The sequence below is a fragment of the Dermacentor variabilis genome, chromosome 11 (assembly GCF_050947875.1).
Source record: "Dermacentor variabilis isolate Ectoservices chromosome 11, ASM5094787v1, whole genome shotgun sequence".
NCBI lineage: Eukaryota > Metazoa > Arthropoda > Arachnida > Ixodida > Ixodidae > Dermacentor > Dermacentor variabilis.
The window spans coordinates 6,812,521-6,839,184 of NC_134578.1; the positions used below are offsets into that span (position 1 = coordinate 6,812,521).

Here is a 26,664-nt window from a genome sequence, read left to right on the forward strand (position 1 = left end):
CAAGGTAGCGGAGCCGATCGGGAAGGTCCGGAAGCATTCGAGAAAAAAATAATAAAAGAAGAGCAGAAAAGGTTCGCCTTGAGACACTCTTCTTCGCTATGCGCACCAAGTTGACGAGGCTGTAGAGAGAGCGAAGGGTGTTGGCATTTACGCAGTGCGGAGAACCCGCTGTGTCCGAAAACAGGATGCATATTTCACAGGCTGCACGCACGAAAGCGCCGTCGCCGTTATATCGTACAGTTATATGCTCTCAAACTTCCTGCAATCAAGTTGGGCCGAGGCAGCTGCACGTTTTGTGAAAGGCTGCGCTTTTGCTGCTCTTGGCACCGACCGCATCCGCACATGGTGCCGGGTGCGAGGAATTTCTCTCGAGCCTTATCGGAAGAAGAAAAAAAAAAAAATTTCGTCCGTCAGACTACCTGCCCATTATCGCGATAACTACTAAAGTGAATGGGACACTAGAGGGAAAAATAATTTGAGCTGCGTAGCAGATTACCTTCCCGCAATAAAAATAAAAATAATCTAATTTAAAAAATAGTCACTTACCGTAAGAGGAGGCGCTATAATGTAGAAAGGACGCAAATGCTACACGAAAATAATGAAAATAGAGTCTTGAATAACAATTTATTGCTATAAACTGATTCAGTGCGCATAATTTCCTTTATTTAAGTGTCCCTTTGAGGCTACATTGATGCCTTCAGGTAGCATATGTGGGTTAATTGACCAGTTGCCTTCACCCAAAAAAAGATCACGTTCTCGTGACGCCTGCGGCAAAAAGGACGTTCCACGTCCGCCGCCAAGGTCTGTGTGTGGTGGCGCTGGCTAACACTCCCAGGGTTCTACTAGGACGCATATATACCCAAGAAAGTGGATGGGGAAACAGCGCCGTGGTAGCTCAATTGGTAGAGCATCGCACGCGAAATGCGAAGTTTGTGGGTTCGGTTCCCACCTGCGGCAAGTTGTTTTTTCATGCACTTTAATTTCCATTAGTTCATAGTTCCTTTATTTGATTTATTAATCACAAGTAATTTCTCCTATGTTGTCTTTGGTGTCAGTGTTTGTTGGCTTCTTATGATATACCTTCGAGGTGCAGGTATATATAATGTATGTTCATCGTGGAAGAATTTTTCATGCAAGTTGCAAAGCGATTGGACTGGTTTGATTGTTCGGACGGCAGGAAATAGTACGTTTTTATAGTACTTCATGCTTACTCCCGAATCCGTAGCCTGGGCAGCTGGCAATGTTCGTTTTCTTTCTTTCTTTCTTCTCTCTCTAGCTCTCTCTCCGTGTGTGCGTGCGCGTGTGTGTGTTCTCTCATATGTATAGAAGCCGTAACGAAATGCAGGAGGTATTTCTAACCAAGCGAGTCTAAATATCCGGCCAAGAGAGAGAGAAGAATAAATAAAAGGCATGCAGGTTCACGACGACTCATTCCGGTTGGCTACTCGGCGCTGCTGGATAGCTCAAAGCGAAGGGCAATATTAAGGCGAGGCGAGAAAGTCCAGCGCTGATACCGCCGATGTATAATGAAAATTCATTGTTGCAGTGTGTCACAAGCGGTCGGCAAATCGGGGGGAAACGCGGCAGTTTTTGTAGTGGCAGTGAAGTTACTTTAAACGTGCGTGTTCTCAACGTGTTCCCGAATTGCGCTCAATCGTTCATTGTTCTATTTATTTATTTATTTATTTATTTATTTGTTTAGAAAAGCTTGAGCGCTGCCTTGAAACCGACACGAAGCTCACATGGCTGTAGAAGAATAGCTTCTCAACTGTACGGGACTATATACGGGCGTACACACTGGTGCAGTGTGTGACGTGCCTCCCTCCCTCTTCCCATTTGTTTTCGTCCTACTTCGAAGCGGGTGGGCGTGGTGCACGTCCTTTTCAGCAGACTAGTTGTGTGGCCTCCTCCTCTTTCGGCCTGCGTGCGTGTATACCGTTTATGTGCGTTTACAGGATTAATGCTAATAGTGATCGTCATCGCGAATTTTCTGTCCGCGCAGCACTGAAGACCGGCACTGAAACGAGGGAAGCGGACAGCCTCCGTCTCTGCGTGACGCACTCCTTCCTGCGCGTCTACGCACGCACGCGAGCCAATAAAGAGCGCGAACTTACGGCTGTACTTTACGGCGCTCTGGCGCGAACAGATATCGCGGGGGTTATCGGCGAGAACTTTGCTTTAGGCCCAGCGCGAACGGTTATCGCAGCCTCGTAGATAAAGAGCGGTGCCTTGTTTGTTGCCGCTAACCGGTCAGAGGATATTGTCGTAAGTGGGTGATGATGCGTTTCCTATGCGAGGGTAAAGCAACGCGATTACCGTATTTACTCGTGCAAGGCCCGCGCAATTTTTCATTTCTTTTTTAGTCTTTTCAGGGTGCGGCCTTTTACGTTACAGTCGGCAACATGACTGCGCGCGACGCAGCCCGTGATCTACAGAATAATGGAAACACTGGCTGCACGCTACACACGCGTATATTCACGATTCAGCACCGCCGATCAAGTTCCGCTTCATCTTTCGTATCAGTATAGAGTAAGATCTCTATGTCACTCCTGCCGTTTCACGGGACTTGCCGCACATACGTCATCGACACACTCCCAAAGATGGTCCTCCTCCTTGTATTTCTTTCTTCCTTTATTTCCTTAAAGACCCCACGCGTGGGTATTACATAAGCGGTGGGATTACAACAATAGTTGAAACAATATTAGTCAGGGTGAGAGAATCGCTGACACTTCTTCCGTGGATGAACTGGTGATGGCAGCGATGCCGTAAGGAAGGCCGTTCCAGTCTACAACTACACGATGGAAAAACGAGGACGAAGCTGTGCGCGTTTTGGGGCGAGCGACGCTTAATGAATGACCGGTACGACGTGATGTTCCTGTCCTCCTTGCTGTTGGGAATTCTAGCAGCTTTAAAACGTTTATCGATGGTATAAATTTAACGCCAGGTGTTCAAAATCCAATTGGTGAAAAATCTTTCTTTCTTTCAATTTATGACCTGGAAAGGGCTGGAGGATGGAAGTGCTGCAGGTCTGAGACGAGTAAACACGGTACAGTGCGTGGAATCTGCCTCTTTGCGTTATCTCCGATTGGGTCGTCGGCAAACGAAAATCCGTTGCAACTGGATGACGGCAACACGGTTTAGAACGGCGTAGCCCCGCCGCCGCGCACCTCCACATGTGCCGGCCAGAACATGCATGTCGAAGAACAACTGCGTCCCTCAGATGCCGGCTCGTCTCGGCGTGATTCATACCTTTGACCATACAATTTTTGTAACTGTAACAAGTCCAAGATTTTCGGCTCGGTCCGCTGTGCTTTCATTTAAAGATCACTTTCGGTTAACTGGAACTTTTTGTTTTGTGGAACAAAGCACTGCCAGAATAATGTTTCTGCGTCCGAAAGCAGCTGAGACAAACCAACGGTGCCGGTACTATAGAGTACCGGTTCATCAATATATGGCTTAGTTGTGCAGATAATTTTCTATTGAGAATAGTCATCTGTATGGACGACTTTTGGGGAAAAGGCGACAACAGATTAATGGTACATCTGCTTCGCAAATGTGTCTTTAGAGATGCGTGCCTGTATTCGTGCGCGTTCTGATTTGGTGCTTTGTAATATTAGTCATAATTCAGTTTCGGTATCCTTGCGCGTGTGCGTGCTTCCCTTATTAAATTGCTGTGATTCACTTTTGGATATCCCGTAAGAAGGCAGTAATTCGGATCAGGCTTAAATAACTGTAGTTAGCTTTTGCACCATGCAAGCTTTCTTTTATAAAACCGTGCTCTATTATGGAGGATGTCGTCGCTCATCTGTATACCGTTAATTAGCCGGTATTACTGAGGAAGAACTCCGGATAGTTGACATAGTTATGCGGCGGTGGGTGACGAGAAGTTGTGCCATATACTGCACTACTTTGTTTTTTCTTATCCTCCACCGCGTACACATTCGTGCTCGCATCGTCGTCTGTTATCGTCGTCTGCTAACGGGAGTCTTCGTGAGTGGCGCTCATCTTGGTTGACGTGCGCCTAGAAACTACACTTGCTCCTGCTACCGTCTCAGCGAGAGATCGCACTAAGCTATATGCGGTTATTAACGCGATAGCGTTAAGGGCCCCGTGTTGCAAAAATCCTATGTCGGTTGTCGGACGTCGCTTGACAAAAAAATCATTCCGGACCACAACCACGCAGGCCCTCCGCGCGGCGCAGAGGCGTTACTGAACTGATTGAACTCCTCAAAGTAAAAAGCGTCAGAAAAAGCTTAAAGTACGACTAAAACACAACCTACACACATAGCGTCGGAGCTTAATTTTAATATACCAGAAAACGTAAATCTGCCACGCCGTAACTCAAACTCGAGCGGTGCGGCCCGCTCGCTTCCTTGCAGCATCGCCATCGCGCTCGCCACCGTGCAACCGCAAGAAAGCTGCAGTTGCCGGGAAGCGTGACAGGCAGTCAAGGATCTGTGAAATCTGTCGCATTCCACTCTTAAAGACGAAGCTTAAGCGTCCTCCAATTTTTCTTTCTTTTTATAAATTGTTCGTATATATGTATAAGCTGCCTTCCTTTACTTGACGAGAAAAGAAGGAATTCGAAACTATGTAGGTGATCGGGTGGTCTCACTTTTACATTTGATTGCACTATCGCAAGAAAAGCGTCTAATTATTTGCTTAGGCCTGAATTCAAGTGAGAGAAGTTGACCTGAGGGCGTGACACGTGGCGCATTCGACGCGCATAGTAACCGTTGGTGGTCTACGTGATATAGCCATAGAAAGTGCAGCCAACTGCGAGCCACAGGATCGCGGGAAACTGGGGACGACATGAGCAAAATCGATGTCGGACAGGAGTGATTGGTGTGGATGTGTCTTTCTCCGGGTGGCAGACTTAATACACACGATGGTGACAACAGAGGGACTGTTTCCTCACGTGTTCCTGCTACAGACCTATACATCGCGACGTGACGTGTGTATATATATATATATATATATATATATATATATATATATTCGTGACGTACCTACCGTACCTATACGTACCTACCGCTCCCTATGCCCGACCGTCGTGTCGCCAGTAAGCTCCGGAAGATGTCCACCGGGACCCGTATTTGCAGAAAGTTTCTTACCCTAAAACTGTTCGTAAGAGTAGGTGCCTGGCACTAGTTGTCGTCGAACGCGTAGCGGCCGCCTAGTGGGAAATATCACTTACGAACTGAAAGCCACATGAATTCGGCGTCTGACTGTCTCGCCTTCGTATAGGCGCCTTATCGAAGTAGAAAGAAACTGGCCCGCCCCGCAAATTATCGCGACCAACGTTTGAAGCGACGTTGAGAGAACGAACGGCACGGCGCGGCCTTTCTCCGATGTGCGGCCTGCGCGCTAGTGACGCCGCAGCGCTCGCGTTCACATACATGAAGCACACCTGTCTGCAGCGTATGAACGCGGTGTATGCCGCGCTTTCCCCTCGCGCGCCGACGATTTACGTCCGCAAATGACGTCCGCGCTGCTGACAAGAATCTTCGGCTGGGCGAGAATCAGTCTACATATCTCTCTATTCAAATAAGTGCGGGCCTCTCTTTCGGCGCATCTGGATCAGCCGTGCGCAAAGAACGGCAAGCGCTCTCGCCGGAGGGATGCCGCTAAAGAGGTAGTGAAGAAGGGCGGGGACGGGCCAGCGGACGATTACACGCAAAGCGGCTCCCTACGTTTCGGGACACGCTGATTAAGGGGTTGCGCGCCCATTAATGTTGCCGCTGCGGCGGAGAGAGAGAGGCCAGGAGAATGGCCGGGGCGGTTTTGCACCTCTCATCGAGGATGCCGTGCCGACGGAGCGCTCGCCTATATAGTCGTCGAACCCCGCGGACTCTTCGGCGGGATCAATGGCTCGCCGCCCCGCCGCGGCGGGTGGCCTCTTGAGCGCGGTGATTAACGAGGCCCAAGATCGCCCGCTCTTCTGTTTCGTTAAAGGCGCGCGCAACCGTACGCGGCGTGCTGAAGCGAGTGACTTAAGTCCGCGGAAGAAAATAGTGCCGGACACACACCGGCCGTGCCCTGTGCCGTATGGTTGCGACGAATGAACTCGCAGCGTGGCTTACCGTCTCAAAAGTGCAACGGCGCGCGACTCTGGACGAGGACAAACTGAAGAACAGACGGGGACGGCAAGCACTCGCTTTCAGCTGGAAATCTTTATCGTAAACGACGAACGTGTTGCAGAATTAAAACAAATGAATAAGCGCGAGAGCATGCAGCGCAGATCAAGTACCAACGAATACGTGAAGAAAGCAAGAAACGAACGGGACATGGACGGCCATTTTTTTTTTTCCTTTAAGGACTTGTCAACGTCTGCTGTTGTTCAAAACAAGTGTTTGCAGAAATTTCCTTAGTGACGTGCTTGCTATGTAGTGTCGTCTCTCCTGTTCTTTTTTTCTTTTTTTCGTCCGTACCAGACGATAAAGGTGCGAATGTGTGCATGCGGCACATGTTCACTGTCGTAAACGGCTGAAATGAACTCGGGCCCTTTTCAGTATAGCTATTTATAAAAAAAACAAAATAAATGTTACTAGAGTGAACTCGGGCTTTGCGACCGTAAGCTGCCACCATGGGAACGATAAGTCGTACCCTTGGCGGCTGTATAAACATAGGTAGCCAACATTGATTTTTCTCATCTTTCCTTCTTTTATTGAAATGAAAATAAAGGAATATCCGTCATTGTTGCTTGAGACGTTCTAGTGACGCTATTTATTACGCCTACATTTCCAAGCGATCACACTTCTCTAAACGCAGCAAGGCAACAAGTTTCTGTGCACGTGCGAGTCGCTGCGAATCGCTGCATTCAAACGTAAGTGTTGTCGAAAACGATCAGTTTGCAAAGACACGAAGTTGTTTTGAAGCCAGAAGGACGGAAATTTAGGCAAACTGACGCACTCTCCGCAATTCCCAACGCTGGCTTAACCGCAATTCCTTCGGCTTCAGCGCAGGCATTTCCTACTTCGAGCGCTACGCCGTTGGCCAGTGAAAGGTCGCGCAAGTGCGCCCTCTGGTGCGTCCCACTTGCTTGTTCGTCTCGGAGCAAGAGGAGACGTGAGCGGCTCTTTTTCTGCCGAACGATCGGTTCCTTTTCTGTTTCACGCTGCGTTCCCCGAAGTGCCGGGTCACAGCACGGATCGGTGTGCCCACGAGAGCGGAACGGGGCGTCCGTGCCTCGGTGTCCGTGGTGGAGTCCGTCCGTCCGTCCGCTGGTCAAACGCAGCTGGACAGCTGCTGGCCATTGACGCGGCGGCGCCAGTCACTCACCCGTGCAGCTCGCACGAGTGAATGTGTTGCGCAAGGACTCGCCGCAGTGGCTCTGCGCCGGTGTTGTACAGCGATTTTCTGCCAAGCTCGCGGGCTCGATTCTTGGTACAGCGGTGGTCGTAGTCCGATGGGGTCGCAACTAAATAAAAATAAAAATAAGGAAAGTGTGTGGGGGAGGATAGGTGGAATCAAATTGGCAGTACCGCCTAAAGCGCGAGGTGTTAATAGCAAATAGTTGGAAATTTTGGAGACCCGCGGCTTGGACCTTGTTCGTTGTATGCGGAGCGCGCGAACAGACGAGGGAGAGAACGGCCATCAGTAGCGTGCACATAGAAATCCAATAAATTTCGTCGACGATTCCCGCTTGTGTGGAATGCGAGAGACTGCGAAGCCCTTGCGGCGCCCGTGTAGCCTGAGAACAGCCGACCTTGCCTGTTTCCGAGTCGCGTCTCCTGAACTCCTCCGCGTCGCCGTTCGCCAACTGGCAACGTTAGCACAGGAACGTGCTAACGTTGTGTGCACGTTCGGAGAGTCTCGGAGTGGAATATAGGTACGCGTGAGTAAACGATGAGCAAATCGTGTACACTGAGCTTGCGGTCCGCCCGTCACGTGTGTTAGGGGCGTCGCCTCTGGCAGCTGGTACGTGTGGTCCGCATGCGCGGCGTTTTTCGGTGTCCCCGCGGTCGCGTTTCGTCGGAACGGACTCGAATCGGTGATGCGGTGCGCCGTGTTATAATTCAACTCTAAGGGTCCCCAGTGGGCAAAATTAATCGGGAAATCTTCAATGTCGCGTTTCTTGTAGCTCCGGCAATAATTTCGGACGTTAAAACAAATAAATAAATAAATAAATAGTAACTTTATTACACGACGTTTCCACAATAAAGTGCGCACAAAAATAGCTGGGCTGGTGGCCAACATGGCTAGTACCAGTACAGTACGTGGACAATGACTTGTATAGGTCATCTGGCTGCAAGGAGACAGATTTCTAAACATATGCATAAGGAATACAAATACCTATTTACGCAGACGAACAACTGATATTCGGAACCTGATTTGGTTACAAGCGAATCGCTTACATAATTATGTTAAAGTTAGTTCGATATTTGTTTCAGTGTTTGTTTCATCATTCCTATTGGTCATGCACCGAAACGGTTCCTCTGAAGTGGGAACCGCGCACGCCGCAGCAAATGGGAAGGTTCATATCGTCATTGCACTCGTGCTTACTGCTGGCAGTGACAAAAAAATAAAAGAGGAAGCTAGACAACGGACAAGATGAAATCATATAAAAACGGATATAAAAACTTCAAGCCAGAAAATGATTCGATATATAGAAAAAGAAAGCTTGCAAGTTGCGCATGCATGAAAAAATTTGGACACATTCCATGTATGCAAGTTTGCATATATGAAAAAAAAAAAAGGGGGGGGGGGGGTGTCAGCGCTCTAATCAAATATGTTTGAAAAAGTTCCGGCAGGTAGATCCGCTGGAATTCTGTTGAGCATCATTTTAGAATCACCACCTCAAGGACGAAGCAACGACGAGCGCGACAGGCATCCGGGATGAGTACAGGCAGAGAAGTGGAAGCTCACAGCCGAATTATTTATACGTTACTTATACGCGGCTGAATTATTCGTCTTCGCGGTGGAGGCCTGCTATATACTCCAGCTTACGTTGACACGACCTTCAAGCGTAGCACAATGACTCGAACGATGGCGCAATTTTGCTCCGAAGCGCAAGAAAATGACCGGGTCCAAGCCCAGTGCCCGCCGGAATAGTCTTTTATAGTCCCGAATAGTATGTTTGCAGGGTACAAGATACTGTCAGTCACCGCCGCGCTCAAGAATCCAAGATCATGTTACCGTACCAACTCGCCCAGCTTTCTATCCTTTTGCGCTCTACAAGTTGTATACGACCGGCCTTTATCGGACCCACGACATACAAATGTGACTGATGATCAGATCATAGTGCCGTGAAAACATTATTGCTCCTTTTTTGCGATCCGCCGGACTCTGGGATAACCCGATGTTTTTTTCTATTTCCTCTCTCTCTCTCTCTCTCTCTCTCTCTCTCTCTCTCTCTCTCTCTCTCTCTCTCTCTCTCTGTCCTACTTCTTTCTCTCTCACCCGTGTGCAGATTAGCTAACCGGTTAGCTTAATCTGCCTGTCCCTTTCTGCTCCCTCTCTCGACTACCAAGTGAATTTATTGATTCCTGCATATTTATGCTCGCCTCGAGATATAGTATATGGTCACGGGAACGCCATACTGCTTGGAGACTAATACCACATTGTTCACCATCTTCAACGTCTCTGGCTTGGTCCTCTTCATCTTCTTTGCCTCCCTGTTCAGTCTGGCAATATATATATATATATATATATATATATATATATATATATATATATATATATATATATATATATATATATAAACGCTGCTTTGGCCTAAACCTTGCGGGAGTCAAGTACGATACACACGATATACTACATCATGCAAGCGCCACGATCTGCCAAGTGTTGTGTAACAGGCAGGAAGGGAGGTGGGCGAAACGCAGGCTGTATATAGCGCCAGAAGGTTTACGGGTGCAATTTATCGCGCCACTGGCTTGACTCAGTTGAGTGCGCAGCATTTCTTTATATACATTTTTTTTTTAAATTTTTACGCGAGAACACCCCATCCGCGCCGTGAAAGTCTTCACGGGAGATTCTACGTGGGAAAGGCCGCTTTGCAGGGGTGGTCGTCGCGACTTCGGGTGCGTTCTGTATGTATATATGGATGAAACTTGCGGGACATTCCTTGGATGCTCTGCATTTGAGGGTGCGCATTAAAGCGCAGTCGGCCGCAAACGTGTGCACGGCACACGAGTTCTACGACAAATGTCAGTGTCTGCTGTATTCGAGGCACTGTGCTTCTAACTTGTGTCGTATCTCTGCGTAGGTGACAAATGCTGCGACTGTTTGAACCCGGGGATACGTGCCTAGGCTTCCGGCGTCCTGCATTTGGGCCGGCTGTACAGTGTTTTGACGCTCGTAAAGCTAGCTGTTCGTTTCTTTTCTTTTTTTTTCTTGCTCGGGGTTTTGATAATTGCCGCGCACCGCGCAACCGGCTTCAGTCCTTGTTCAGCCGCATGTAGTGCATTCGCACGGCAGAATTGTGCGCGGCTTGGTTTATGCGATCGAGCCTTCTTTATTCTCCGTTTGTGTTTTGGACCGGCCTTCTTTATTTCCTCCTGTATCATCCTGACTGTTGATCAATCAGATACGATTTGTTCCTTACTCTCGACTACGCCATTCTCTGTTTGTGTTCAATTATTTCCTAGTGGGCCTTTAGCTGCGCCGGTATTTGCGTGACGTGTGTGAGCGCCAATAAATGTTTCAGTGCGGGTGAGCCCACCTTTTCTGCTCTCTGAACGCCGAAGATAACCGACACCCGCCGCGGTAGCCAAGTGACTATGGCATCGTGCTGCTGAGGTCGCGGGTTCAATCCTTGCCGCGGCGGCCGCATTTCGATGGGGACGGAACACAACAATTATCGTTTGCTTGCGTTTAGGCGCACGTTAAAGAACCCCATGTGGCCAAAACACAACCAGATTTCACTACGGTGTGCCTCATAATCAAGCCGTGGTTTTGGCGCGTAAAACCCGGGAACTTAATTTTTAAATATAACTTATACTGTCCATATACTGCACATTTTCAATCTCTTTACTTGGCCCTATCGCTCGCCTACAACCGCGTTTTCTTTTTTTTTTGAACCATTTCTTAAAGAAAATTTACCCTGCCCGTAGATTGCGAATCGATTCTGTGTCCCGTATAGTCGCCGCGGTCTCGATTCCTTCTTTTGCTAGCACGCGGCCGGGTCTCGAACCTGCGACCAATTGTTCAACAGCAAAATGCCGCAGCCGCTTGAGCCACCGTGGCGGGCATTCAAATTACGCGTGTCCCGTCGCAATCTAGGGTGCTACGTCGAAATGCGACCGGCGTATGGGAGAAGCCGCGGCTCCTGCGTTCTTCCTTCCTTTCGATGCTTTCGCCAAAGCTAAAGATGGCAGCTAAGCGGGGGTACAAGCTCACCTGTCTCTGTTTAACGTCGCTGGCCGAAATTGACGACGTGCCGCGTGCGTTGGCCGCCCGACACGTGTGTAGCCGACGCGGAATCGTCGTGCCCCCACCGCTCTATACCTGACGACGATCGATTGGTGCCAATCGAAGAGTGCTCGTCGCGGAGTCGCGGGCAGCTGCCGGAACCGGCGCTTTGTTGTCGCTCCGCAGCTGTCCGGACTTCCGGCGGCGGTGCGCTGCCGCGGCCCGTTCAAAAAACGCGTGTGCGTGCGTGCGTGTGAACGCCGGCGGGAGGAGGCATACCAGGCCGCCGCTGCGGCGGCGCCTAAAATACGACCATGTGCTGCAGGCGGCGTCCCCTGGCGGCGGCGGTGCTGCTGGTGCACTTTTCCCCCGCGCCAGACGAGAGCCGGCATGCGGCCGGGTCGGTCCTGGCAGATGTGGCTCGCCCGCTGTGCCCGAGGAATGTCGCCGCAACGAAGGCCGCCGGACGCCGACCTGAGCAAGAGCAGCTAGGAGGATATGCGACGACGCGGCCCCTGGCTGCTGCTGCCAACCCTGCTGCTCCTGCTCTTCCCGCAACTGCTGCTGCTGCTGCACGCGCCGCCGCCCTGCGTCGACGGTGAGCGCGGATCTCTTTCACATATCAACCCTACTGCTGCGGTAGGCGTGCACGCCGGTGTGTGTGTGTGCGCGCGCGCTATGCCCCGTGTGTGTGTGTTCGCGCGTGTGTGCCGCACACTCGATGAATCTTCTCGGGACGGCACTGAGCAGCTGCAGCGACGGCGGCGTGCGCGACGGGGGTGCGGTCCCGGCGAGGCTCCTGACCCGGCGACATTTATGGGAAAGGCGCGCTGTTGTGCGCGCTGTGCTTGCTGCCTGCTCGCAGCCTCGGTATCCGACCAGGCACCAGTTGCAACCCTGTCAACCCGTCGTCGTCGACGTCTGCGTTTGTGTGCCGACGACGACAGGCGCCCCAGCGCGTCCGCCCACGGCTTGCGTCTATGCGCCGGTGTCGTACGAATTCGCTTCCCAAAGTTCGCGGGCGTGCGAACGGGCGCACGTGCTGCGTCGCTTTCTGGGCGCCGGTCGCCCCCGTCGAACTGCCCACCGCCGGCATCAGAGCAGAGGCGACACGTCGTCTGCTGCTGCTTTCGGGACGACGTCGAAGGAAAAGCGAAAAAAAAAAAAAAAAAACGTGTGACGTACGGCCGCGATCAGGGGCGGAGTGGAAGGGGGGGGGGGATGTGCGTGGCATTTAGCGCTATCGGAGCTACCTGCCTACGCCAGTCGCGCATGCTCAGTGGGTTCCCGTGCGAGGTTTTATCTCTTCTCGTTCCGTGCTTAGCGAGTCCGAGCACGTATCCTAGCTACGCGTCGTCTTCTATGCGAAGCGCGTCTGTGTAGCTTTTTTGCCGGCCCGCCCCCGGCGGCTCCGTCGAGTCTGCACGTCGCTCACCGCAGGATGGCTATCCTCAATGCCCGAGTTCTTTTTGAGCTGTATTTTCTTATTTCCTCTTACACGCGATGGACGAGCGGGAGAAACTTTCCGTTCGGGCCCTCTTCTTCGCATGTCCTACGAGAATCGCGTCCGATTCGTACTCGAAGCTCTTTTGCGATGTATATACTTTCTTGGGGCGGCCGCATTTCGCCTCTGCCCGGATTGTTTTCGGCGACACACCGACGCCGATGCGTGTGGAACCGCTGTTGCGTTCGCCGTTAATGTCAGAATCTATTGGTCTTTCTCGCCAATCTGAATTCTTGTCACGTTTAAATGTACACATCGCATCTTTTGGAGATTACTTACCATCCAACGCTGAAGAAGCACGGCTAGAATACATTTAAACTGCCTTTGGTGTCGCCGTGAGAGTCAGATGTCGGGTCTTACGCACATCACTTCAGCGCGCTTAGTCGTTTTGCTATCCGGAGAGATATCGGACATCGGCCGAGCCCGTGGCTGAGCTTAAGTCGTCGATATTCGGACCATTCCGCTGCAGTTCGATTTTTATTAAACAAGCGCTTGGTTTAGGTCGCACTTACGTTGCAGACGATTTGCTCGCGGAATGCGTCTGCGTTTCGCCGCGTGTTTCAGAGAAGAGGTTTGTTTGTCGTCTGTTTAATCGAATCTCGGTGCGCTTCGTGAAAGAATGTTCCGTTTCTCGTTCGCATTCCGTTTCGACCGCTTCCACCCACGTACATCCGTGATGGGATCCCGCCTGCCAGCTGTTAGAATCGAACCAGCAGACATGGCGTGCAGTCAGTATGAGTTGGCTTGCTGACTCACCCGACGCGAAAAGCCGCTTCCTCTTCGCTTTTTTCTCTCTTCTTTCTGCACTTCAGCGAATAGAGGTCCCCTTGCTAGCAGATTTTTCCTTTAAGTTTTCTTATATTCCACTGAGATTAGAGCAGGTTGTTTCTTCTTGATCTCCCCCCCCCCCCCCTTCCTGTTTTTTTAGGTGGTATTGCTGCAGATTTTCTCTGAATCGATAGAAGTTTTGAAAGCTGCTAAAATAGCGTCAATGCCCTCCCTGAAGTGCTAATGTGCGTCTGAGGGTATTGTCTCTGTTGTCGGTGCTTCCGCTCTGCAGTTCCCCACCAAAGAAAAAAATCTGAGGGAGCTCTGGTGCAAATGTTTACGGGAATTACATGTATGGCTGTTCAGCCAGCATGCAGATGTTTGGTAGTTAAATTCATTTTTAAGTTCGACCTGACTTGAAGCGGCTTGCTGACCTTGGAAATTGGTCATTCTCAGCGGGCACTGCGTTATAAAGCACCAATTCGCGACGATTATTCATGTGTGAATGCTCATTTCCCTGCTGTGATTAGAAAGCTGTTTCCTTGGAAATTTTGATAAAGCGTAAAAGTTAATGCCACAAGAATGTCTGGAGCCGCAAGCACGAGTACTGGACAAAATTTATATGTACTACCCATAATTCCCGTGTGAGCGATCGCAGCGCCAGTTTCATCCGACAATTTTTGTACGAAACTGTTCTGCGGCCTCCCAGCATCGTATGCTGTCAGTAAACTGAGCAGACGACGCTGCGGGGCATACGGCACGGGGTCAAAGCTATTCATCTTGTTGAAGGCAAGGAGTTTGTTCGAACTTCGCGCAACAACGTCGCCTTTCTTGTGTGGTGTGTGCGAGCTGTTAGATGCGTCCGGCATGCACCCGACGGTATCGCTGATAACTTCACTCATCGCCGGACGTTGCGTTTGGGTAACGCGATCGTGCGCTTCTAAACACGTCGCAACCCTTGCGCTGCTTGCAGATTGGCGTTCACATTACGCGTTTACCGAGAGGCTTCCCCAAGATTGCATAAACGAAATCGTTTTCAACGTTAATAGTTTCCTAAAATATCGCCGGAGCGAACTTTGGCGCTGCGATTGTTTAGCTGCCATGCGAACGATAAGCAATCCAAGGATTTGTCCAAAATGTCCGTGCTCGTAGACTCGGACGTTCTTGTGGTATTCATGTTCTTTCAAACTTTCCAAGCATTCATTTTTTTTTCTAAACTCACGAAAGAAGCCTGTGCGCATACTAATGATCATTGGGGATTGCGGCGTTTTTAACGGCTTATTTTGTTTAAAATTGTCATTTTACAAAATCGCAAGGTCGTCCGAAGCCAGGAGGACGGAGTTCAGGCTAATCCACGTACTACCTGCCATTCCCAAGCCGGCTCAAACGCGGTGCTTGCACTTACCGCAGACACTAGCGCCACATTTCCCCCTAGTCAATTTTTGCAGGAAACTCCTCACAACTGCGGCACTATTTTCTGCGGCGCAGTCGGCGGATAGCCGCCGGAGAACGCGCGCATTGCATCTCTCCCAACGCCGTGTGGTTTTATTGTGACAGAGTGGATGCTGTTAACCACGGCTTCGCGGACGAGCTTGTTTCGTTTTTCCGTTCCACACTGCGAAGAGGGGGTCCGAGGCGCTAAGCGATCATTCTGGAGCCATTCCAACTCGCATGTGGCAGCTTGCTTGTCGTCGGCGAGGCCCTTTTGCGTCCGCGGCTGCGCTCTGAAACATCTATGTATTTCTGCCCCTGCTGTGTGAAAAACGACCTTCCCAACAGGCGCCGACTGTTGTGCTGCACGAGTAACGCATGCCTGGCGCAGAACGACGCCGGCGGTCGTGGTCGCTGACGCCGTGGTTTCCGCGCGCAAATAAATGCTCCCAAGTGACGCAATAACACATTCCCATGAATAATTCACTGGCGAAGAAAATGTGACTTTCCGCTTGACTGGCTGGCTGTGAACAAAGTATGTCGCTGTAAGCCATCGGTTTAATGATCTTGGCTATGGGTTCTTACTCTGTAATCGTTCGGCAACATAACTAGTAGTACAGTGGAGCCGCCACATGTATATAGAAGACATTGAAAAATAGACCAGAAAGGAAACGCGCTGGATTGCCGGAATGTTTCGGTGTAATTCAATTTCGTCGTTCTTTGATCATTGAACAGTTTGCTGTTTGTGGAGAAGTCGGCGATACAGTACTTGCCAACATTACGGATTTCATTCGAATAAGTATAATTCGAAGCACGCTTTAAAAAATATCGCATTGGAAGTACAGCGACGATCCAACGGTGAACCAAAATCACTTACTGACGCGCTTTAGTATGAGTTGGGCGAAGTTAGTTGCAAAAGAACGTTTAACGGTTGATGACTGAGTAAGGAAATTGCGCCGTTGCGAAATCGTAGTTATCAGGATTTATGCAAATGTGACGGTATCTGAGTACATGTACTTTGTTGCACATAGTTGGCCTTTTTAGTATAGTTGTGGCTTTTTTATAGTAGCGTTTTTTTACCGCATTGGGTGCTACTTTTTTGTTATATTCGATGAACATAATTGAGCTATACGTACTAATCAGCAGACCGAGTAAAACTAAGCACTTTGTGCTTTAATTTAGTGGTTAAGGCATTGCTTTAATAGGAGTTGCAATTGCGTGGTATTCCAGTGATTTCTGTTCCCTCACTGAGAGACCTCGGAATGTACAGTGGTAACTCCCGAGATATGCGTCACCACAATGTGCCGTCAGATGCGCCGACTTTCCGTCACTGCATTGCCGTCTCTCTCCCCAACGTGCACTGGATGACAAACGCCACATTTGCCAGTGGATAACATGACGTCAGATTTCAGCAGCGAGTCTACGTGCTTTGAAAGTTGGCCTGCTTCATGTTTGCACCATGCGTTTGGCATCCGCCAAATAGTTGTGTTTTAGTTGCACCAATTGACTTATGAATAATTTGTCTCGTAAATAATTTAGCTTCACTATAACATGACGAGTGATTCTGGCAGTCTGCAGTGAATTAAGCGTTACATTGCTGTACATACGTTGTCGACTGTTCTGGTTACATTGTTTCAGCATCTTCTTTGCTAGGCGTTATCACAACAGTTTAAATATGTTCAAATGCGATCAGAGTGCACTTGGTTAACATTAACATTCGTTTCTAGATCACGTTGGCAGATTTAAAATTAATTTGCGCAGCGCTTCCTTACCCTGCCGTAATTGTGGGCCAGAATGAACCGAGTATTCAAAGCGACTATTTCCTGCGTTGTAGGACTGTACAATGAGGCCGTGAATGCCTGCATGCGAGCTGTGTCAAAATAACTGTCAGGACTTTTCTATTCTCGTACAAAGTATGTAGCTGTCAACCTTCTCGGTTCTGTTTCGTGCCCCGAAAGCACGCCATTATATTTTGTCGTTGTCAGGGATTGACCTAACTGCCAAAATAAACTGTCTCATACCTTGTGCCGCCCTGAAACGAAGCTAGTGGCAGCGTAACTTCCATTTTGCATCTTTGGTGTCTTGTGCATGTGTAATAATTGTGTAAGCAGTTCGTTGTCACTGAATTCGTAGTATTGGGGAAAGGAACTTCGGATCAGTGTGGAAAGATTTTTCTGCGGTCAGACAATATATACATCCTCTCTCTCTCTCTATACTGTTTCACCGCACGGACAGTAGTAGCAGGGAGATGCACCGCAGGTAGTTCTGGTCGGCTACTCTCCACGGGGTGATGGGGTAACGGGACAGCAAAACCCGCGAGTACGACGTAAAGCCCGGGGTACGCAATCCAGCGGAATATATATATATATATATATATATATATATATATATATATAGCATAGGCGTGCAGTGTTACCAGTCTGTCAAAAAAGAGGCTGGACCTCGGGAAGCTGCACAGCGCGCATGTATACTTATCCCTCTGCGCATAGTTACTTTGACTGCACTGGCCTGAAGAACTTCTCCTCTAATATAGTGGACAATGGGATCAAACAGTAAAAGTTCTAACCCGAACCACGATGTCCACTAAAAATCTGAAATGTATGATGTAATATAGCAGAATAAATTTAAACGCCAACAACTCGGCTGGAATGCGTCCTTACGTTTCCAAGTTTGCTTGCATTGGCAATAGAGACCGAATTCCGGTTTCTGAAGTACACATTCGGGACTGCACCATGTCTGGAAATCGGCTACGTGATGCTTTCATGCCGCACTCCGATATAACTAAGCGTAACAGGTGTTCTGATCGGTGTATTTGTGTGTCTTCGCGTTTTATTTTGTTTATACTGGTGGTACATACACCGTGTGATCCTTTTCTAGAAAGTATTCGTTCATAATAGTATTTCATTTTACTGTAATACTGCTCTTTGTATGTTAAGTGGCAGCGTTTTGTTGGCCCCGTGGGTTTTCACATTCTTTGTAGATGTGGGTGAACGCCATGAGATCAAAATTAATCCGTAGCCCCCCTCCCTCTACAGTGTGCCGCGTAATCAGATCGTGGTTTTGACGCACAAAACCCCCTACCTTAATTGGTTCCTTCGTAGTTGAAGGCTCAGGCTCGAAATGATCAACCGTTGTCGAACAAGGAATGTTCCTGCATGTCCAGCGTTTCGACACAGTGACTTGTCCTTGTCTCCTTGCCGAAACGTGGGCTCTTGCGACATTCCTTGCTCGACGTCGGTTGACCGCTTCGTAACCTTCTGCTCCCACCGTAACCCGGTCGCTCATTCGGCAGCCGTCGTGACATGCATGCGTGAAGCGGGAGGATCTATACGGTGTTCGCATTTCGGCGCGGGTGACAAACAGCGAGCTCCAGCGTATACAGCCGATCGTGAAAACATCGTCGCGCAAAGAACAAAAGGACCGAAAGACATCGACACAACAGAGGCCTGTGCTGTCCGTCGGTGACACTAAGCCTTATGCTGGCGTGTCACGCAGCAGGAAGCGTTTTGCCGACCTCGTGCGCGCGTGGGACGGAGGGGACTGTGCGCGGCGGCTCTTCGGAGCGGCAGCTGCGAGTCGACCCGGGCGTCAGTGCCGAACGGTGTGTGTACCGACCTTGAAAGCTGTGTACTGTGCTTTCCATTCGAGGGAAAGGATCCTGTTCGAGCCTAATCGATCTCTTGTGCTGTTGCCGGCGGTGCTCACATAACCGCCACGTGTTGTCCCTTTCTTCAAGTCTCGTGCTTTGCTTGCAAACTTCCCAACTTTTGGGTCACTTCCCGAAATCAAGCTCTCATTGAACCCACCATTTGGTGACTGACGAAGGCTGGCCCACCAGCCGAAACGCTTGATAGTAAAAAAAAGTGTTTCCACGTACGTCGTGTTCGTTCTTTTGCGCTATATCAATACAGCTCCCAATGTGCTTTTTCGCCGACACAACTATATGTAAATCACCTGTGCCATGCAGCACAATTCTACTTGTTAAGTATATTATTCGCAGAGGCGGACATTATTTGTACGAGAAATTAATATGAATGACTAATTCGCAGAGAATCGCCAATTAACATTTAAACTAATTACTGCACATATTGTAACTTACGAGTTGTAGCCGCTGGCCTCGAAAGTTATATCCAGTTAGAACGAATTCCGAGGATGACACTATAGTTTCGAGATACGTGTTCTCAAAGTTAGCGACAAAACGCATTGGTGTTCCAGTAATTTTTGAGCTTCAGTCTATAAAAAGAAAAGAAAAAAAGAACAGTGCACGTTTACCGCTATGTACAGTTTGACGGCGCTTATCTCAAAACTGGTGCTAGTTTCAAAATTCGTTCGAAATAGATGTGCCTTGTGAAACCACTGGCCATGGTGTCGGAACGAAATGTTTTTTCGTCCAGGTGTTAATTTCGTTCCACTGAAAAACGTTCCGTTTCGGTTCTGCTCCGGAACGAAAAAAAAGAAAGATCCGTAATGGTTCGCAACGGTTTTGGTTCGCATGCAAACATTTTCGAAGCCAAGTAACGATAAAGACATAGTATTTATTTTTCTCAATAAGTGAATTATCAATTCTGAGATACTCATGCTCAGTACCATGAGCCAAGGCACAGAGCATGATCTCAGAAGTTGCACGTCATCGAGTATGATCGTCGATATGCGAAACCACTGTTCCGATAAAAACGAACTTAAACGACCGACAAAACGTCTGTAACAAAGCGTTGTACCCGTAGAAAACGAAACCATAAATTCTTCGGCGCGCAGGCCCCGAATTTTGCTACGATGCCGATCTGCTGGCGCACGGAGCGGCGTACGCTTACAGATTGGTGGACCGCTCGAACGGCACTGTCCGTGCCCGAGATACGCGCTCATTCTGACGTTGCCTGGCGTTGCGTGTTTCGGATTGCCGACTTTCCCCTTGAACCGAAAAGCGATCAAAAATATTCACTCCGTAACAAAATAATGTACGTTTCTGTTACGTCTCCGTACCGGTCAAAAATTTTTCGTTATTTTTCGATTTTGTTTTCGTTCCTTTCCGACACACTGCCACTGGCTTCAATTCTTGTACTGCGTTATGTGCGCTAGCGTAAAGATTTAAACAGTAGATGAATGAACTTCGTCATATGCTCAATGGTGCATTGTGATCTCTAGTGCATAATGTTCGCCTCATCGTGTAATCCTGGTGAATGAATAGATGTGCGCTATATGCCACAGGGGATTTTTAAAAATTCTTATATGATAAAAAAAATACCTCTTACACAAACGCACGAACAGTGTCGTCATAATGATCCTTACTACTGCTGCACGTTAGATTTTTGCGGTGTAATGAGGTTGCAATAACGTCGGCGACGCCAGCTCGCATTTCGGGACCAATTTGAGCATCAAAAATTCAACTATCTTGTGTTTTCCACCCTTCATACATGCTCCGTGCCATTCTTTAGAGCACGAGGAGCGTGTGGCGAGAGTGTTTATACCAATCCGAAAATGCGTTTCCTTTTACCCTTACTCCATTAAGCAAATTTAGTGTCAGGGGATCTAACGACAGCTTAACAGGACACTGCATGGCGCCACCATAGCTGGGTGAAATGCCCTTCTCGAAACTCATTTGCATTTATTTGACTGAGAAAGTGAGCAGGCTTTGGCTATATCTCGTAAAGTCACGATAGAGTAGCACATGAATTTCGAGCCCGTCTACAGCGTTCTATAGCATCTCCTGCGACTCACCAAGGCTCCGTTCTGTCGGGACTGGTGTTCCTTGTATACTTCTAAATCAGCTGTCTTAAATGTGCCCTAAAGAGAGAAATAAGCGGGCATTGTACAATAACTACCCACTTAAAATACCTCTCGTACCGCGAGAGAAAGCTTGGTAAGCCAGAGAAGACTGCACTGTCCAGGGGCTCCTGGAAAGCCACTCCCTGAGCAAAAGTATACGCCGCAGAGATTCCCCGTTGAAGCCGACTTTCCCCTGTGAGTGTAACTTGAAATATCGGACTGCAGTCCAAACTTTGTATTGCGAACTTTCCGGCGCATTCGTCAGTTTCAGATTATGCATGGTGATTACGATTTTTTTTTTTTATCTACAGTCCCGTGGTCCGTGTACTTTCGCTCACGGGCGTACCTCAGTTCCTCCAGTTCGCACCTGGTTGCGGAAAGCACGTAGTTAGGCAAGATGAAGATGCCTCATACGTTCAGGCTCAGTCGCAGAGTCGATTTAAAAAATACATAGTTGATCAGGGGCCAAACGGTGTCAACGTTGCCTTCACTATGCACGGCTGGCAATGCGTAAGGAAAAACATGCAGAGAAAAAAAAAGCGATTGATGTAGTAACGCGGTGTATGATATTGGCACTGCATTTTTCGTGGCTAGTTCGCTCATATCGACAGGCGTACACGACGATGGGAGCGCTTGCTGGCGCGCTCTTCTCGTTTCCCCTTCGTGCAGCGCGTAACGTGATGCCGGCCGAAACGCAGAGCTGACAGGTGTTATGTAAAGCATGCTAACAAGTGTGCGGAACGTTGTACGTCGCATCTATCGCAGGCTAATCACGAACGATCGGTCTAACCTTTCGATGCGCTGTCGTCACTGCACAGTGAAGTTCTGACACCAGGATGAGGATGCGTCTTATATATGGTCGAGCCCTGGAGTATCATTAGTAGCGGGTTGGGTTCGCAAGTCAGCCCTGGATTATCTCGCACAAAAGAGGGATCGTCATGCCTGAACCGCTATCATACGCGAGTGCCCGCATGTGTGCGCTATCGGCCGGTTGGCGCAGCCTTCCCTCGAGCACGCGTGTGCAGATAAGTTTTGTGCCTTCCTTGCTATTGGTGGACGGCGTCTGTGTCGTCCGTCGTCGTTCCTTTGTGTGTCCGCGTTTCGTAAAACCTGCATTTCCGTCACCTGAAGCCCTACCAATTCGCCCAGCTTTCGGTCGTTCTGTTATGACGATGATCATTTATAGTTTCCTCGATTTCGAAAGTTTTATGATTTTTAATGGCATCCCCTTCAAACTGGGAGGACCACATGAGCTGAACAGGCTTTACTGTGTCCGTTGCAGTCTAGCGTTCTGCCTATATACCTCAACTTTATATTTTAGTATTACGTACCCTACACATGGGAGCGGGATGGGGGGGATGACAGATGGCGAAGGGAAAGAGAGAGAGAGAGCACATAGCACAGCACACACATCGTCCGTTAGAGTCCCATGTGTAGGGCAGCAAACCGGTTAAGCTAAACTGGTTAACCTCCCTGCCTTTCCTTCTCCAGTTTTCCTTCCTTCCTTCCTTCCTTCCTTCCTTCCTTCCTTCCTTCCTTCCTTCCTTAGTATTACGTACGACTCCGATATTCAGCCTCATCTTTCTTGTTTATTATATTTTTTTTTATTCCACCGATACGTTCAACGTCTCTTCCTTATCTCGACCAGTTAACGCTCCCACCAGCTCTGAATTCCAGCACCTCTGGCTGACGGACGTTGCCGACGGTTCTGGCTGATACGTTGATATCCTGGCCATCCCCGAGGCTTCGTCGAGACTGAGCACGCTTGTATCCACTCTTGAATGTATATTCCCACATCCGAACAATATGTGTGTAGTAGTCTCCGTTATATGATACGAAGGCCAGTTATACGAAATGCGACCGGCGATACCCTGCGGTCCCCGGATTTGGTAGAATAACGTCTCGGAGGCTCGTGAGCAATGCGCCGCTTTGAATCACGCTTTTCGTTCAATTTTTCTTTAAAATGAAGTAAATGATACGAAATGTGTGGGCACGAAATCTTCGTGTGCGCTATCGCGTACGCGCGCGGCCGTCTTCTTGCGCAGCGCACTGGTCGCGCGAGGCCGCGCCCTGCGGTTCTCTCCGTGTTCGATGCACACGCCGTCTGAAGCGGCCATGTGCTTCGTCGGGGCGGTATTTTCGGGAACGGGCGTTCTTCCCCTCCGAAGAGGCTCCAAGTGTTTGTGTACCGCCGCCGCGGAGGGGGAGGAGGTCATCATCGGCCGCCTGTTTCCTCAACCCGTGCCCTGACCGGCGTTCCGCTCTTTACGGCCGCCTCTTAAATTAGCCGTTTGCTGCACGATGATCGCCGCGCTTTCTTTGTGCCCCTCCGAAACATGCCTCGCTGACGACGGATCGTTCAAACATGCGCGCGCTTGTGTACGCAGCGGCGGCTCGACTCGCTCGAAAAGGGTCGAGAATGCGCCCGTGCCGGGCGGTTGCTTATTGTGCGAATGAATCAGCGGTCGGGGGGGAGAGAGAGAACAGAATGCGCGCGGCGGTCAGTTTAGCTGTGTTCAACCGACGGGGAAGCCGTATCCTCTGCCAATCTCGTTTCACGCGCTCGTCGAAGCTAGCTGAATCACTCGCGAAACCTTGGCTTTTTCTTGCGCCGTCGGCGACGTCATGGCGTCCGTACGCTGCTCCTCCTGTCCCGTCAATGAACCCCAAAATTGCGCATCCGAGACCTTGGAGGACATGCACTGGCGCCTGTTCACTATTAAAATATATATACTAGAGGAAAATGTTGCACCAGTGTATACGGGAGCTAGTTTTTAGTAGTCTCTTTCGTAGAAACACTATTGTAGTAAATTATTTAGGGCAGCCTGAATCCTATACCGGTATAGTTTTTCTAGGGTGCCGTGGCCTAGGAATGAAATTCAACACATGTAAAGCCGAAAATGTCTTGCCAGTGCATCTTCAAGCCTGCAAATTTCTTGGGAGGCATTGCGTCCGCGGTGTTCATGGCAAGTCGTCGAGCATCGGAACTTAATCGTACTCGGCGACGGTCTGGAAGCTCACTGGCTCGTTACGTTAAAGCAAGGACTGACCGTCGTCCTCTCCTATGTTTTCGCCATCGGCACGGCACGTAAGCGCTTGTGATTGTAGCGAACAGGTGTCACTGACAGCGTGCAGCTTACTTTGGACGACGAGTGCCTCCTCACTTGTGTGTAGGTGCTCGAAAACTGAACTGGCGACGCGTGTTCAGCTGGAAGCGCTGTAGACGTCTCTCCATTACATGCCACATATAAAACAAAGTGATAGGCTTCAAAGTCTCGGGACAGCCGTACACCACTTTACTCTGGTCTTTACTCTTGAACTATGCCACACGTAAGGACACGACCTATAGACGAAAACCCTAAAAGATTAGCTTCTTTCCGAAAGAGCGCATTTGCGCCTCAGCTTGGCATGCCGCTACGTAGTCAACCACGGAGAACGGGCGAATTAACGCGGCCAGCCACCACGTGACCGCGCGGTGCAGCGTATGCGTTCTGGAAGCGGTCTGTTCACTAGGTTCAGGTGCAGCGCTGCTGATTGAGAATGCGCACGCACGCACACCCACACGCACAAACCTAAGCTGTCTGGTGTACGCGCGAGCAAGCCTAACGTGCAACCATGGTCCGCCCATGCACGAGGTACGCGTCCCTGCATGCGCGCGCGCGTGTGTTTACGTGCGCGAGCTGCCACGACAAGCGGACGTGCGTTTTCGCTCGGCGACACATGTGAATCGAACGACGCACGAACAACGTCTGGCGAACAAGATTGACGCGCACAGTCGGTTGGTTGCGAAAGAGACAAAAAAAAGGAGATAATAAACAAGATGCGGCGGCGCGTATGGTTATTGAATGAAACGGCCCCGCTGCCGACTTGGGCAGGCCACGTTCTGCATCCTCCCTCCCCCCCCCCTTTCCTCGTGGGCCCAGACGGCGAGGTGTGCCGGAGGGAAAGGGTGTGCTCGATGACCCCTCCGGGGCGCCATCGGTTATATGGCGCGTGTGGCGGCAACCAACCGGTCGCTTTCATTCCGACGACAGCTGCGGTGCACGGCGTCTGTACTCTCTCCGGGATTCGAGGCGTTCGTCGGCGCCGAAAAGGAAATGGCCTCCGTCGTCGTGGTCGTCTGTTGCGGCGGCGGCACGGCAGACGACCAGCGGCCGTGCGTCGGTCGTTTGGCAAAGGAGAGGGGGGGGGGGGTGATCGTCTCAGTCTCGGATCCTCCTTCCAAGGTCTCCATAAAGCTCGATCGACACGGATGACTCTGCCGGCCGGGCGCTGCGCAGCACATGGTGCGGGAGGCCAGTCTTCTTCTGCAGAGGCACCGACAAACAGAACGGAAGGCTGTTACAGCCACCACTCTGGAAACATCGCGCTAGTCGCGTTTGAATGGGAGGACGGCTACAGTTTTAGCGCTCTTCTACAGTCTGCATGCGCGCGGTGCTTCCGGAGCTGCTACCCATAGTTTCCTACAAAAAGTTTGGACGAAGCTTGAACTTTGCCTTTAAGAGTGACGCGATAGCATTCAGATCCCTTACTGCTTCTCACCCTTCCCGGCCACTGCAGTTTATGTAACCGTAATGTTTACCGGTTAACGCTGTCGGCAAACGCTGTGCACGAAGGTGACCTTTCTGGTAGAAACGCGGCCTCTTACGTGAGCCGCGATGCGGTGGTGAGCGCCATCTGGAGGTGTTGCAAGGAACCAGGCGCGCCGCTTTGTGGCCTTGAAATTTGCATGCGCCGGCGCGCGCAAATCTCGGAGTCCATGGCCGCTCTATGAATGGTCGAAACGCTTGGAAAAGGGCTTTGTGTTTTGAGTTTCCGCGTAACAGAATTGTTTTCTCGTATATTCAAATTAGAATCACTTGATATCACGTCTGTAGGTTGTGTGTAAGTCGTACTTTACGACCTTTTTGACGTATTTTACCTTGAGAAATTCATTTAGTTCAGTAACTTCCTTGCGCTACATGGATGGCCTGCGTGGTTGTGTGTGCGTGGTTCAAAATTATTTTTGCCGAAACGACGGTCGATGCGGGACGCCGGATTTTCTGCGACACGGGGTTCTTGGCGCGATCGCGTTAGAACCACTACAGGGAACTCTGCAGTCGCCGGTCTGCCTGCTCCCTAGTTCACGTGCCACGTGATGCCTGTGGTCGACCCGATGTCGCCATGACCATGAGTGGCGCTGGCTCGGACTCCGCGGGTCCACTTTTGTACGCACGGGTAAACAGACTGGATGGCGGCCGTTGTCGTAGCTCAATTTTTAGAGCATCGCACCCGTTATGCGGAAGATGTGGGTTCTCCTCCCATATGGGACAACTCTCGCCCCCCTTTTACCTATCATTTCTGCATTTCAAATAAAATAACTCCTAATTTCCCTTATACTTTGCTTGGCTTCTTTGTCAGTTAGCTTCGTATGCTTGTGCCCAACAAAAAAATCCAGCCCCTCGGTTCCTCTTCTCGTTCAGCGTAGGATAACCTCCTTCGCCTTCTCCTCGCAGCCCCTTTCCCTTTAAGATGGGATAAATAAAGTATCTCTCTCTCGCTGAGGCGCTATAGCGTCTGCAATAGTTGCAAGTTGAGCCAGCATAGGAATGCATGTTGGGATGCATGACGACTGACTTGGATTCTGTGTTGTAGGATACGGAGACTGAGCCGAAAGCCAGACCACTACTACCGGGTCAGCTAGCCCGGTTTTGAAGCACGAGCAGAGTCGCAAATATCGTGCCCGCCGATCGCGTGTGAGTGAGCTTTTCCGTGATACCGAGTGTGGCGTCTGCTGCGTCGCCGATGACCACCTTCCTGCATGCCTCCCTGTTATGCCGGACACATCAAGTTTCAAGACTGTC

General features: G+C 49.9%; 1 protein-coding gene across 4 annotated transcripts in view; it reads left to right on the forward strand.

The window, feature by feature from the left end:
- The window catches only part of LOC142564065 (protein kinase C-binding protein NELL2-like), a 102,933-nt gene that overhangs the window by 61,975 nt on the left and 14,294 nt on the right, over nt 1–26,664 (forward strand). For all 4 annotated transcript variants that reach the window (XM_075674888.1, XM_075674889.1, XM_075674890.1 and 1 more), the window contains exon 2: nt 11,681–11,953. In XM_075674888.1, coding sequence (XP_075531003.1) covers nt 11,854–11,953 — 100 coding nt within the window. In that variant the 5' untranslated portion in view covers nt 11,681–11,853. The remainder of the gene's footprint in view (nt 1–11,680; nt 11,954–26,664) is intronic.